Source organism: Engystomops pustulosus, chromosome 5 (genome assembly GCF_040894005.1).
Source record: "Engystomops pustulosus chromosome 5, aEngPut4.maternal, whole genome shotgun sequence".
NCBI lineage: Eukaryota > Metazoa > Chordata > Amphibia > Anura > Leptodactylidae > Engystomops > Engystomops pustulosus.
The window spans coordinates 177,857,934-177,873,606 of NC_092415.1; the positions used below are offsets into that span (position 1 = coordinate 177,857,934).

General features: G+C 43.5%; 1 protein-coding gene across 3 annotated transcripts in view; it reads left to right on the forward strand.

Moving 5' to 3' along the window:
- Positions 1-15,673, forward strand: part of DPP6 (dipeptidyl peptidase like 6) — a 1,159,861-nt gene that overhangs the window by 372,394 nt on the left and 771,794 nt on the right. Inside the window, exon 1 of one of the 3 annotated variants that reach the window (XM_072153925.1) lies at positions 14,684-15,369. The exons of the other annotated variants lie outside the window; for them this stretch is intronic. Coding sequence (XP_072010026.1) covers positions 15,178-15,369 — 192 coding nt within the window. The 5' untranslated portion in view covers positions 14,684-15,177. Of the gene's footprint in view, positions 1-14,683; positions 15,370-15,673 lie in introns of those variants that run through there. 3 annotated transcript variants of the gene reach the window in all.

The following is a 15,673-nucleotide window of genomic DNA, read 5'->3' on the forward strand; positions in this document are numbered from 1 at the left end:
AATCGCCACCCGTTACAACCAAGGTAGGCAGAAGAGCATCTCTGAACGCACAATACATCGAACTTTGAGGCAGATGGGCTACAGCAGCAGAAGACCACACCGGGTGCCACTCCTTTCAGCTAAGAACAGGAAACTGAGGCTACAATTTGCACAAGCTCATCGAAATTGGACAGTAGAAGATTGGAAAAACGTTGCCTGGTCTGATGAGTCTCGATTTCTGCTGCGACATTCAGATGGTAGGGTCAGAATTTGGCGTCAACAACATGAAAGCATGGATCCATCCTGCCTTGTATCAACGGTTCAGGCTGGTGGTGGTGGTGTCATGGTGTGGGGAATATTTTCTTGGCACTCTTTGGACCCCTTGGTACCAATTGAGCATCGTTGCAACGCCACAGCCTACCTGAGTATTGTTGCTGACCATGTCCATCCCTTTATGACCACAATGTACCCAACATCTGATGGCTACTTTCAGCAGGATAATGCGCCATGTCATAAAGCTGGAATCATCTCAGACTGGTTTCTTGAACATGACAATGAGTTCACTGTACTCAAATGGCCTCCACAGTTACCAGATCTCAATCCAACAGAGCATCTTTGGGATGTGGTGGAACGGGAGATTCGCATCATGGATGTGCAGCCGACAAATCTGCGGCAACTGTGTTATGCCATCATGTCAATATGGACCAAAATCTCTGAGGAATGCTTCCAGCACCTTGTTGAATCTATGCCACGAAGAATTGAGGCAGTTCTGAAGGCAAAAGGGGGTCCAACCCGTTACTAGCATGGTGTACCTAATAAAGTGGCCGGTGAGTGTATATTTATACATAATAGTATTGTATGTGAAGCATCGGGCGGATGGGAGGGTGAATTAGGAGATGAACAATGGGGTAAAGCTGACACCTTAAAGAAAATCTACCATCAAAATCCATCATGATAAACCAGGGAGACTTACTCATAGATTTGTGATCCATGGCCTCCTCCCTTCTAAAATCAACTGTTAAAATTATGTTAATGATTTTGAGGGGTTACCCTAGCCCCTTTGTGATTTTACCGGCTGTTACACAGTCTCAGCCTCCCCCCTGCTGCCTCAGCAGTTGTGCAGTGAGAACTTCCTGCTATACTGAGGAAACAGGCGATTGAGACAGTGTAACAGCCAGTAAAGCCAGATCACAGTGAGGCTAGGTTAGCCCCTAATTTAAAAAGTTGATTTTAGAAGGAAGGAGGCCGTGAATAAAAATATAAGATGATTACCACAGTCCCGCTGCCTCTATCTATGAGTAAGTGTCCCTGGTTTATCATACTTGATTTTGATGGTAGATTTCCTTTAAGGAAATGGTCTAAAATGACCTTCAGGACACATCATTTGTAACTGTCAGTGTTTTACTGACAGTTTGCTAATTAAAGCCAGTCCTGGGCTCACCCTAATAGGCCACTGTACACGGCAGACACGGAGGTCTTCATCTGACCTCTGGCTGCCATGGCAACCCCCAGAAACCCCACAATCACGTTGCAGGAGGCTGGGGGAGCGCTGTTCACTCTGTCTCTCTTCTTAGATGATGTGTTAGTGCTTAAACGTGGCAGCTAAGGGGTTAAAATGCCCAGCAAGGAGACGTCTCCCTGCCGGGCAGACATAGCGGTATGTAAGGCCTCCTCTGGGGACCGCTCTGGCACACTGGCAGTGCCAGGGCAATCGCCAGGACGATATAGATTGTCCTAATGCAGGAAGTACCCACTAATTAGGACGATCTATATCATCATTCATCCTTAACCTGTTAAAGGAGTATTTAGGTTGGTTTGTCCACTAGTGAGTATGAATAAAACATTGCCAAATGTCTATCGAGTTCAACCACAAATCATCAAACTGAAAAACTCACATCCAGGACATCCCCTTTAAATCTTGTCACAACAGAAATAATACTACTAATAATACATAATTACTAGTATTACAGGCTCCTGCAGTGTCTTTCTGCCTTCTCTCAGCGATACATTATGTTAATTGATATTGACATGTAAAAATAAACAGAAACATGACATTTCTGCGGCTTTGGCTAAAATCGTCTTGTTTTGTAAAAGACCTGGATGTCACATGCTGTGATCTGGGCTGATTCACGATACGGCGCTCTGTCTCTCACACACCAGGTGCTGCCGCATTTCCGGGATACACAGCAGATGACAGATGATAATCTGGGGCCGGTAACATCTGTATGTGACATTAAATCTCTTCAACCTTCGTGATATAGCGGCCTTTGTTTTATGACCTACAGTATGTGCATCTATGTGCATCTCCAGAGATGGTGGGGGGGGGGGGGACGTGTAGTAAGCCGGGGGCTATATACAGAGCCTTCGTTTTCTTATTCTGAACTATTACATATTTATGAGGAGGTTATGAGGATTATGAAGATGTAGTTTAGAATATTATCAGTATCTTTGTTGGTATTATTGTTATTATAAAAAATAATAATACCGGTTATAATAGTAATAATATAATTTTTTGGCTTCTTTTGTAACAGCTTTGGTAGGCATTTGATAAATGAAATATAAAACTTGATTGCTTTACGTGAAGGACACAATAAATAATACATTGACCTTTTGTTGCATTGTCAGATCTGCTGATATCTTCCTCACAGAGCCCCCCCCCCATGTTTCTCACTCTCCTCACAGAGCCCCCCATGTTTCTCACTCTCCTCACACAGACCCCATGCTTCCCACTCTCCTCACAGAGCCCCACATGTTTACCACACTCCTCACACAGCCCCCCACCTTTCCCACTCTCCTCACACAACCCCCATGTTTCTCACTCTCCTCACACAGCCCCCCACCTTTCCCACTCTCCTCACACAGGCCCCCATGTTTCCCACTCTCCTCACACAACCCCCATGTTTCTCACTCTCCTCACACAGCCCCCCACCTTTCCCACTCTCCTCACACAGGCCCCCATGTTTCCCACTCTCCTCACACAACCCCCATGCTTCTCACTCTCCTCACAGAGCCCCACATGTTTACCACACTCCTCACACAGCCCCCCACCTTTCCCACTCTCCTCACACAACCCCCATGTTTACCACACTCCTCACACAGCCCCCCATGTTTCCCACTCTCCTCACAGAGCCCCCCATGTTTTAAACTCTCCTCGCATAGACCCCCATGTTTCCCACTTTCCTCACACAGCCCCCATGTTTCCCACTCTCCTCACAGAGCCCCCCATGTTTTAAACTCTCCTCGCATAGACCCCCATGTTTCCCACTTTCCTCACACAGCCCCCATGTTTCCCACTCTCCTCACAGAGCCCCCATGTTTTCCAATCTCCTCACAGTGCCCCCCATATTTCCCACTCTCTTCACAGAGCCCCCCATGTTTCCAAATCTCCTCACAGAGCCCCCCACGTTTCCCACTCTCCTCACACAGACCTCCATATTCCCCACTCTCCTCACACAGCCCCCATGTTTCCCACTCTCCTCAAACAGAACCCCATATTTCCCACTCTCCCCACAGAGCCCCACATGTTTCCCACTCTCCTCACACAGACCCCCATAATTCCCACTCTCCTCACAGAGCCCCCCATGTTTCCCACTCTCCTCACAGAGCCCTCCATGTTTCCCACTCTCCTGATACAGACCCCATGTTTCCCAATCTCCTCACACAGCCCCCCATGTTTCCCACTCTCCTCACAGAGCCCCCCATGTTTTAAACTCTCCTCGCATAGACCCCCATGTTTCCCACTTTCCTCACACAGCCCCCATGTTTCCCACTCTCCTCACAGAGCCCCCCATGTTTTAAACTCTCCTCGCATAGACCCCCATGTTTCCCACTTTCCTCACACAGCCCCCATGTTTCCCACTCTCCTCACAGAGCCCCCATGTTTTCCAATCTCCTCACAGTGCCCCCCATATTTCCCACTCTCTTCACAGAGCCCCCCATGTTTCCAAATCTCCTCACAGAGCCCCCCACGTTTCCCACTCTCCTCACACAGACCTCCATATTCCCCACTCTCCTCACACAGCCCCCATGTTTCCCACTCTCCTCAAACAGAACCCCATATTTCCCACTCTCCCCACAGAGCCCCACATGTTTCCCACTCTCCTCACACAGACCCCCATAATTCCCACTCTCCTCACACAGACCCCCATAATTCCCACTCTCCTCACAGAGCCCCCCATGTTTCCCACTCTCCTCACAGAGCCCCCCATGTTTCCCACTCTCCTCACAGAGCCCCCCATTTTTCACAATCTCCTCACACGGCACCCCTGTTTCCCCTTCTCTTTTCACAGACCCCCATATTTCCCACTCTCCTCACAGAGCCCCCCATGTTTCCCACTATCCTCACAGAGCCCCCCATGTTTCCCACTCTCCTCACAGAGCCCCCCATGTTTCCCACTCTCCTGATACAGACGCCCATGTTTCCCACTCTCCTCACACAGCCCCTCATGTTTCCCACTCTCCTCACAGAGCCCCCATGTTTCCCATTCTCCTCACACAGCCCCTCATGTTTCCCACTCTTCTCACAGAGTCCCCCATGTTTCCCACTCTCTTCACACAGCCACCTCGTGTTTGCCCCTCTCCTCACGTAGATCCCATACTTATTCAATAACATCCCTACATACATTTCCCCCTTTTTCTTCAATTACCCCCCCATGTTCTCCTCTTCACACAGTAAGCCTCACTATTCAGTGAACACCCCTTATGTTCTCCTCCCCAACCTACACCACATCTTCTCCTCTTCATTTAGTGAGCCCCCTTATGCACCCCTTTTTTAGTGAGCCCCCTTATGTTTCCCCCTCATGCTCCCATGCCCTCCTTCATTCAGTGAGCACCCCTTATATTCTCCTTCTCCCTCATTTAGATACCCCCTTCACTGTGTCTCTTTCCCCCCTTATGCACAGTCAGCAGCCTTCTTATCTTCTATAGGCTGATGACTGTACGCTGCTTTTTCCTGCTGGTCAAATGCTCTTGACATCATCATAGGAAAATGCAACGTAGCTACTGCACAGGCTGCATCACATTTCTGCCACAAATCATGGCAAAAATGTGATGACATTGGCACTAGGGGACGGGTGGGCTCAATACTAACCCCCATGTTGCCACCCCCTGTCAACAAGCAGGGGGCACCACCCAAGGTGATTTGTCTAGTTACACTTTTCCCATAGTCCATTTGAATGGAGAGTTTGCTGTGTATGCCCAGACATGCTCCATTCATGTTTCTAGGAGTGCCAAAAATAGGCAAGTGCAAAGACTCTGTGCTCCAACAGACATGAATGAAGAGTAGCAGCGCATGCACAGCAAACTCTATGGGGCACATTTACTTACCCGGTCCAGTCGCGATCCAGCGGCGCGTTCTCTGCGCTGGATTCGGGTCCGGCCGGGATTTATGAATGTAGTTCTTCCGCCGTCCACCAGGTGGCGCTGCTGCGCTGAAAGTCATCTCATCGCGCCGGAATGCACCACCTCGGACCAGGTGAAGGTAAGCGCTCCCCAAGCGACACTTTTTCGTTTTTTAAATGCGGCGGTTTTTCCGAATACGTCGGGTTTTCGTTCGGCCACGCCCCCCGATTTCCGTCGCGCATGCCGGCGCGGATGCGCCACAATCCGATCGCGTGCGCCACAATCCCTGGGCAATTCAGGTACAATCGGCGCAAATCGGAAATATTCGGGTAACACGTCGGGAAAACGCGAATCGGGCCCTTAGTAAATGACCCCCTATATGTTGAACATTTTCTTTTATAGATGCGGGTCCCTGTTGAAAACCCATTAAAGGGTTATTTTTGACCTACCCTTAGCAACAGTTGTTAATATCAGATTGGTCGGATTTCCATTGAGTAGTGGTTGCGCTGAGTTGCAGCCTTGCTTAGGTATATAGGTAAGAGATGCCACCAGGCTATGCAACCGATGGATGGAGATGCTCGGAAATTAGAAACAAACACATCAAGCAAGTGACAGTTGTTGGATCCACCACCATTCGGATATTGATCATCTATTATTAGGATCGGTCACATATGTATGTAAATTAGTGCAGGAAACTACCTCTAAAGAGATCTCCCATCTGAACTTACCTTAGTAATATGAGTATTGTTTTTGTATGCACTGGGCTTTGAGCAAAAAAAAAAAGTATGAAAACTGAAAAAAAGATTGACATATACCATACACCACCGAAATGTCCTTTGCCAACCTTCCAAAGAAGATCTAGTCTGTCTGTCTGTCTGTATATCTTTTCTATCTTGTGCAGGCAGGACACAGCAGAGAGGTTACTGCTACAGCCAGTTGTCTTTCATACAGACAGAGGACAACATTTGGGTCATTGTGTCCCTGCACATTTCTAATACTGTTTTATCAGTGGTGACTGTATCCGATTGTGCTGCAACACTCCCCATATGGTAACTCCCACAGAGATACTCAAGCACTATTCCCTGAGAAATACAAGTATTTACTGATTACAGGACAGATGTTATGTCCACTATAAAGGAATTTACTGTTATTCTTAGTATTCTTCTTCTTATTATGTAATAAAATATTCATTAACTATGTACAGGTGGTTTCCTACTTAAAAACACCTGACTTACAGACGACCCCTAGTTCCAAAGGGACCTCTGGATGTTGGTAATTTATTGTACTTTATCCTTAGGCTACAATAATCAGCTGTAACAGTTATCACAGGTGTCTGCAATTAAGCTTTATTGTTAATCCTGGTTCTTAGGACAACCCAAAATTTTTATAATCCAATTGTCACAGAGAACAAAAAAATTTTGTCTGGAGTTACAATTATAAAATATACGGTTCCGACTTACATACAAATTCAACTTAAGAACAAACCTACAGAACCTATATGTGTACGTAACCTGGGGACTGCCTGTAATGGATTATATTCAGTATTTATAGTTTTACTATTTTTAACATGATGAACAATGTATAGAGGAAGCACAGTTTATTTTTTGTGATTTTTCTGTGTTTAGTTTTCTTTTAGAACATCTATCTGGAATAAAGATTTACAATGTGTTCCTCTAAATCCGGTAAAAGCAGAATCATGCACAAATATGGGTGCAGTTCTTATTATTCTGTCTTGGTTGTGTCATTTTTATCCTTTTTTTTTTTTTTACGTTGCCTCTCTCCGGGCTGCTGGATCTGTATTAGAGATATTATCCCTCCTTATCTTATCGGCTTATGCCTATATATCCTGCGTACTGAAAGATAAATATACAGTTTTAGCATTTTTTAGTTTAAATATTGATTCCACTCATCTTTGTACTGACTTTCTTTTACTCTGTGATTACAACACATTTGTATGCAAATCCTGGCCAATTTAAACAAATTTCGTCATCCTATATGTAGTAGTAGTAGACATGTATTTAGTTAATTTTCATATTTTAATTTTCATATTTTTCACATTTACGTGAGCTCCCTGCACCTGGTAGGGGAGGAGATCTTTCTGTGACTTGGGGCGCCTTCTCCTCTTCGGGTCCCCCTGAACACAGTCACACTCAACCCCTCCCGATGGCGGCACTGACAGTAGGATATGATAATCCAAATCTCATATATATATATATATTGGGAGAGCTCTGTTATTACCAAAATGTTCTGATTAATATAAATGTTACATATTAAAAAAAATCATCTGAAACACGTATGGGACAGATCTAGGAAACCATCCCCCAATCCCCAGCCATTAAAAGAGGAAAATTGGTGGAAAAGTTTTGTATACTCTCCTAATATCCTATTCAAAAAGCAACCAGTGTAAGGACTTCTGGATCAGTGTAAAATCCAGAAAAAATAAAGTGTTTTTCAGCTTCCAGGCAAAAATAGATCCAAATTCCGAAAGATGGTTTTATTGAATTCCTTTAAAAACATGGTGGCGTCAGTAGTAGTCTGACTAGACCTCTGTTACAGTAATCTGACTAGACTTCTAGAGGCACCACCGTGTTTTTAAAGGATTTGAATAAAACCATATTTTAATCTTTCACATTTTGGATCTATTTTTGCCTGGAAGCTGAACAACACTTTAGTTTTTACGGAATCCTCAGCCACGGTCAGTGATAAGTATGAGCCTTCCTACATGGTGCCCTAAACTCTGAGCCAGTCAGAGGTCCTGTTTTTTTTCTTGTCTAGAGAAGTTTAAGCAATAAGTACAATTTGAATCCAAAAAGTTTCAGATTAGTCAAATTCCAAATCTTATTGTGATGAATAAGATTAGTTCCAAACTGACTTATTCATCTCAAGTCTAGATTCTGTGGGGGAGATATATTAATGTGTCGGTCTTTAGATCAGGGTGGAGTAGAACTAGACAGTTCTCTGCTGCACCAGATTAATCCCCATGTCTGATGCTAGATGATTCATCTGGTGCAGAATAAGACTCTCAGTGATATTTTGCACCTCCTATTAGTTGGTCTAGTTTGCTGCACCGCAATATTGAATTTTCTGGCACACAGGCTGTTTTATGGAATAGCAATGCCCCTTATTACTTAGGAGACACCCTCTTGTCAATGGCCCGCCATTTATAAAAACTAATGTAGTCTGTACTATGTGCAGTTTGCTTGTGGAGTGTACACAGTCTTTATCTGGCGCCCCCTGCAGTGCTCAGGAAGTGACCAGGATTAACTTTCAAACTTTCAAACGTATTGCCTGGAGCCTGGCTGAGACGTTATTTTGTTCATCCTGGATACTTTACCCCAGCAGAGGGGAGGCCCGTGCCTCGTTCGGCATGTCCTAAACGGGAGGTGAGCTGGTTTTCTTGCTTGCATCTCAGCATTTTGGTGCACTTTGCTCATGCAGGATTGTGGTGCAGACAGTTTTGTGCCGCACGTCAGCAATAAATGTGGCGTAAACTCTGATTAAACACTAACACGCCCCTTTAGGTGAACATTTTTCTTTTCTTGTCAGACAAAGTGCAGCCACAACACAAAACTGGCGCAGACACTTTATAAATACATGTGCAAGCAGTTTTCACGTTCTTTTGAAGTTCAAAGCCAGACAGAAACCTGGCGCAAACACTTAAATAAATGTGGGCCACTATATTTATAATCCCTGTAGTATGACATCACTGTGTGTATTATACCTGTACTATGACATCACTGTGTGTATTATACCTGTACTATGACATCACTGTGTATATTATCACTGTACTGTGAGATCACTGTGTGTATTATCCCTGTACTGTGACATCACTGTGTGTATTATCCCTGTACTGTGACATCACTGTGTGTAATATCCCTGTACTGTGACATCACTGTGTGTATTATCTCTGTACTGTGACATCACTGTGTGTATTATCGCTGTACTGTGACATCCCTGTGTGTATTATCCTGTACTATGACATCACTGTGTGTATTATCTCTGTACTGTGACATCACTGTGTGTATTATCTCTGTACTGTGACATCACTGTGTGTATTATCCCTGTACTGTGACATCACTGTGTGTGTTATCTCTGTACTGTGACATCACTGTGTGTATTATCCCTGTACTGTGACATCACTGTGCATATTATCCCTGTACTGTGACATCACTGTGTTTATTATCCCCTGTACTGTGACATCACTGTGTGTATTATCCCTGTAATGTGACATCACTGTGTGTATTATACCTGTACTATGACATCACTGTGTGTATTATCCCTGTACTGTGACATCACTGTGTGTATTATCCCTGTACTATGACATCACTGTGTGTATTATCCCTGTACTGTGACATCACTGTGTGTATTATCCCTGTACTGTGACATCACTGTGTGTATTATCCCTGTACTATGACATCACTGTGTGTATTATCCCTGTACTGTGACATCACTGTGTATTTCCATTTACTGTGACATCACTGTGTGTATTATCTCTGTACTGTGACATCACTGTGTGTATTATCCCTGTACTATGACATCACTGTGTGTATTATCCCTGTACTGTGACATCACTGTGTATTTCCATTTACTGTGACATCACTGTGTGTATTATCTCTGTACTGTGACATCACTGTGTGTATTATCCCTGTATTGTGACATCACTGTGTATTTCCATTTACTGTGACATCACTGTGTGTATTATCTCTGTGCTGTGACATCACTGTGTGTATTATCCCTGTACTGTGACATCACTGTGTATTTCCACTTACTGTGACATCACTGTGTGTATTATCTCTGTACTGTGACATCACTGTGTGTATTATCCCTGTACTGTGACATCACTGTGTGTATTATCCCTGTACTGTGACATCACTGTGTGTACTGTCCCTGTACTGTGACATCACTGTGTGTATTATCCCTGTACTATGACATCACCATGCGTATTATCCCTGTACTATGACAACACTGTGTGTATTATCCCTGTACTGTGACATCACTGTGTGTATTATCCCTGTACTATGACATCACCATGCGTATTATCCCTGTACTATGACATCACTGTGTGTATTATCCCTGTACTGTGACATCACTGTGTGTATTATCCCTGTACTATGACATCACCATGCGTATTATCCCTGTACTATGACATCACTGTGTGTATTATCCCTGTACTGTGACATCACTGTGTGTATTATCCCTGTACTGTGACATCACTGTGTGTATTATCCCTGTACTATGACAACACTGTGTGTATTATCCCTGTACTATGACATCACCATGCGTATTATCCCTGTACTATGACATCACTGTGTGTATTATCCCTGTACTGTGACATCACTGTGTGTATTATCCCTGTACTGTGACATCACTGTGTGTATTATCCCTGTACTATGACATCACTGTGTGTATTATCCCTGTACTGTGACATCACTGTGTATTTCCATTTACTGTGACATCACTGTGTGTATTATCTCTGTACTGTGACATCACTGTGTGTATTATCCCTGTACTGTGACATCACTGTGTGTGTTATCTCTGTACTGTGACATCACTGTGTGTATTATCCCTGTACTGTGACATCTCTGTGTGTATTATCCCTGTACTATGACATCACCATGTGCATTATCCCTGTACTATGACATCACTGTGTGTATTATCCATGTACTGTGACATCACTATGTGTATTTTATCTGTACTGTGACATCACTGTGTGTATTATTCCTGTACTATGACATCACTGTGTGTATTACCCCTGTACTGTGACATAGCTGTGTGTATTATCCCTGTACTATGACATCACTGTGTGTATTATTCCTGCAATGTGACATCACTGTGTGTATTATCTCTGTACTGTGACATCACTGTGTGTATTATCGCTGTACTGTGACATCCCTGTGTGTATTATCCTGTACTATGACATCACTGTGTGTATTATCTCTGTACTGTGACATCACTGTGTGTATTATCTCTGTACTGTGACATCACTGTGTGTATTATCCCTGTACTGTGACATCACTGTGTGTGTTATCTCTGTACTGTGACATCACTGTGTGTATTATCCCTGTACTGTGACATCACTGTGCATATTATCCCTGTACTGTGACATCACTGTGTTTATTATCCCCTGTACTGTGACATCACTGTGTGTATTATCCCTGTAATGTGACATCACTGTGTGTATTATACCTGTACTATGACATCACTGTGTGTATTATCCCTGTACTGTGACATCACTGTGTGTATTATCCCTGTACTATGACATCACTGTGTGTATTATCCCTGTACTGTGACATCACTGTGTGTATTATCCCTGTACTGTGACATCACTGTGTGTATTATCCCTGTACTATGACATCACTGTGTGTATTATCCCTGTACTGTGACATCACTGTGTATTTCCATTTACTGTGACATCACTGTGTGTATTATCTCTGTACTGTGACATCACTGTGTGTATTATCCCTGTACTATGACATCACTGTGTGTATTATCCCTGTACTGTGACATCACTGTGTATTTCCATTTACTGTGACATCACTGTGTGTATTATCTCTGTACTGTGACATCACTGTGTGTATTATCCCTGTATTGTGACATCACTGTGTATTTCCATTTACTGTGACATCACTGTGTGTATTATCTCTGTGCTGTGACATCACTGTGTGTATTATCCCTGTACTGTGACATCACTGTGTATTTCCACTTACTGTGACATCACTGTGTGTATTATCTCTGTACTGTGACATCACTGTGTGTATTATCCCTGTACTGTGACATCACTGTGTGTATTATCCCTGTACTGTGACATCACTGTGTGTACTGTCCCTGTACTGTGACATCACTGTGTGTATTATCCCTGTACTATGACATCACCATGCGTATTATCCCTGTACTATGACAACACTGTGTGTATTATCCCTGTACTGTGACATCACTGTGTGTATTATCCCTGTACTATGACATCACCATGCGTATTATCCCTGTACTATGACATCACTGTGTGTATTATCCCTGTACTGTGACATCACTGTGTGTATTATCCCTGTACTATGACATCACCATGCGTATTATCCCTGTACTATGACATCACTGTGTGTATTATCCCTGTACTGTGACATCACTGTGTGTATTATCCCTGTACTGTGACATCACTGTGTGTATTATCCCTGTACTATGACAACACTGTGTGTATTATCCCTGTACTATGACATCACCATGCGTATTATCCCTGTACTATGACATCACTGTGTGTATTATCCCTGTACTGTGACATCACTGTGTGTATTATCCCTGTACTGTGACATCACTGTGTGTATTATCCCTGTACTGTGACATCACTGTGTGTATTATCCCTGTACTATGACATCACTGTGTGTATTATCCCTGTACTGTGACATCACTGTGTATTTCCATTTACTGTGACATCACTGTGTGTATTATCTCTGTACTGTGACATCACTGTGTGTATTATCCCTGTACTGTGACATCACTGTGTGTGTTATCTCTGTACTGTGACATCACTGTGTGTATTATCCCTGTACTGTGACATCTCTGTGTGTATTATCCCTGTACTATGACATCACCATGTGCATTATCCCTGTACTATGACATCACTGTGTGTATTATCCATGTACTGTGACATCACTATGTGTATTTTATCTGTACTGTGACATCACTGTGTGTATTATTCCTGTACTATGACATCACTGTGTGTATTACCCCTGTACTGTGACATAGCTGTGTGTATTATCCCTGTACTATGACATCACTGTGTGTATTATTCCTGCAATGTGACATCACTGTGTGTATTGTCTCCGTACTGTGATATCAAAGTGTATATTATCCCTTTTCTTTGACTTTACTCTATGCATTATCTCCGTATTGTGACATCACTGTGCTGTTATTAAGGAATCACTGTAGGCATTATCCTACTATTGTGACATTGCATTTACCATCACTGTAGGCAGCATCCCATTATACCACTTTTATGGCTGTGTAAATTATCCCATTATTGGGATAGTACTGCATTTTTTAATGTACTTTAGGGTTAAAAATCATCTAGAGCTAAAAATCATCTAAACATTTATACAAGCTGCTCTTGAAATGTCAAACGCTGGGAAGAAGTGCAGAACAAGTCAGGACTATTTTTAGGTTTAGATGTGTGTATGTATTTTACATATGTTTGTCTTATTCTATTGGTATGTTTTACTTCTGTATAAGTTTCATTTGTTTTTATTTGCCTTGTTTTTTATGGTCTTTGCATTGTGGATGTGACACTTTAAGTTCCCTCGGGGATAATAAAGTTTATTTATTTAGAGCTGTAGCTCAGCTTCTCTTTGCACAGAGATCAAACTGGATGGTTTCTGCCTTCTCCCCCACACAAATCTATTATCCATCACCTCGGGCACATGTCCTGGTCTTCTTCCAATCTTTAATAATAATAATTCCTTTATTTATATAGCGCACACAGATTACACTGAGCTTGAAAAATCAGTTCCTGTCCCCAATGGGGCTCACAATCTAATCAACTTAACAGTATGTTTTGGAGTGTGGGAGGAAACTGGAGGACCCAGAGGAAACCCATGCAAACATGGAGAGAACATACAAACTCTTTGCAGATGTTGACCCTCGGTCTTGAACCCAGGTCCCCAGTGCGGCAAGGCTGTAATGCTAACCACTAAGCCACCATGCTGCCCCCTAAGCTTTTCATGATCAGCATGTGCCTCTGTAAATCCTCCTGGTAATATTGGACCACGTCCCCAGCTCCATCATAAATTACCTTTACAAAAAGTGTTAAATAGACTTTTTTTCACTATCGCCGCAGCTGATGATTTTTCATCCTTTTCTGTTTGTTTTCCGAAACTTTTTTTTTTCATTTAATTCCCTGTCATAGAGAATATGATCTGACTTTGTATCACGCCTGAGAGACGCACACGCCGGGATCAGACTGCCATTCATCCTCCATGTGGGGGCCATTTGTGCGCCTTTTAATGATGATGCAGCTGTTCTTGCAGTCACATTATCTGCAACATGAGAGAAGAGAGAGAGAAGCAAACAGAGAAATGAGGAGCAGATGAGAGATCGAAGGGGCAGGAAATTACGTGCTGGCAGAATGCACACAGACGCGCACGTATAGATGTAGCAGAGCTGAACAGTTAGTATTACTGTATGTTGGGTTGCGGTGGGGATCTTGTGATTCAATGAGCTCTGTAACATCTGGAGTGGTACCCGGTGCTAGACATGCAGTGAGAATTAGCAAATAGGTTTCAGCACCGCGGAGAGCTACCGGGGATGCAGCTATTCTCCGGTACGCCTCCCTCCCTCCCACTTCCTTCTGTCTCACTCCCACCCTCCTCCTCTCCTGCACTCCACGGCTTCATTTCAATCAGGTGGCTGTTGCTCTTCAAGATTAGTGAAAACCTAGCAGGAAAATACTCGCAACCCCCCTCCCTCTCCCCATATACACAAAGGGAGAAGGGAACGAGGCAACGTGCTCAGAATTATGTGTTGAGTCTTTCAGAGTCCTCTCACTCTATGGACTGTTGGCATGCAGCCTCCACAGCCAATTGATCGGACACCTCAGGCTGAAGAGTGATTGGGAAGCTGTTCGCCCCAGTGGTTTGCTTCTTATTAAATGCTAGTTGCCATCACATAAGGTCTTTGTTGGATGCTTTTTTTTTCTCCACTTTATCTCTCTCTCTCGGTGCAAACCTTTTATGGGGGCCTATTTATCGTATTTTTTATTTTTTTAAACATTTTTCCTGTCTCTATCCACCATTGCTTTGAAATAAAGGGTTAAAAGACAGCTCCTAGATTCACTTTTTTTTTTTTTGCCTTGTGTGGCTAAAGGATTGACTTATGGCTTCGCTGTATCAGAGATTCACTGGGAAGATAAACACCAACAGATCTTTCCCCATGCCACCTGAGGCAAGTCACCTTTTGGGTGGCCAGAACGCAGAAGAGGACAATGCTGGGAAGACCTCACGCCCACCGCAAGAAACCCGACCCTCTTATCAGTACCAGCCACGACATGACTGTGAGGAGGAAGATGTAAGACGTTTGTTGTTATTATTCAAAACCCCCTTCCCCTTTAAAGTGTTGTGTATATTCTTGCCTATGATCTGTGTGTCTGGCACCCCCAGTGGCCCAGCCCCCTCCTTAAATGCCATTGATAGGGTTTCTAAATGATTAATTCACTGCTTCAGGGTTTCTTAAGGAAACCGAGTCCGATCTGAGATTGCCTGTGCGTTACTGATGTGTCTGCTCCATTGCGTCTTTTAATGTGAACTTCATTGATTAGGCACCGGTGCAGAATGAACGCAAATATGATACAACTCAATCTTTAACCCTCGCA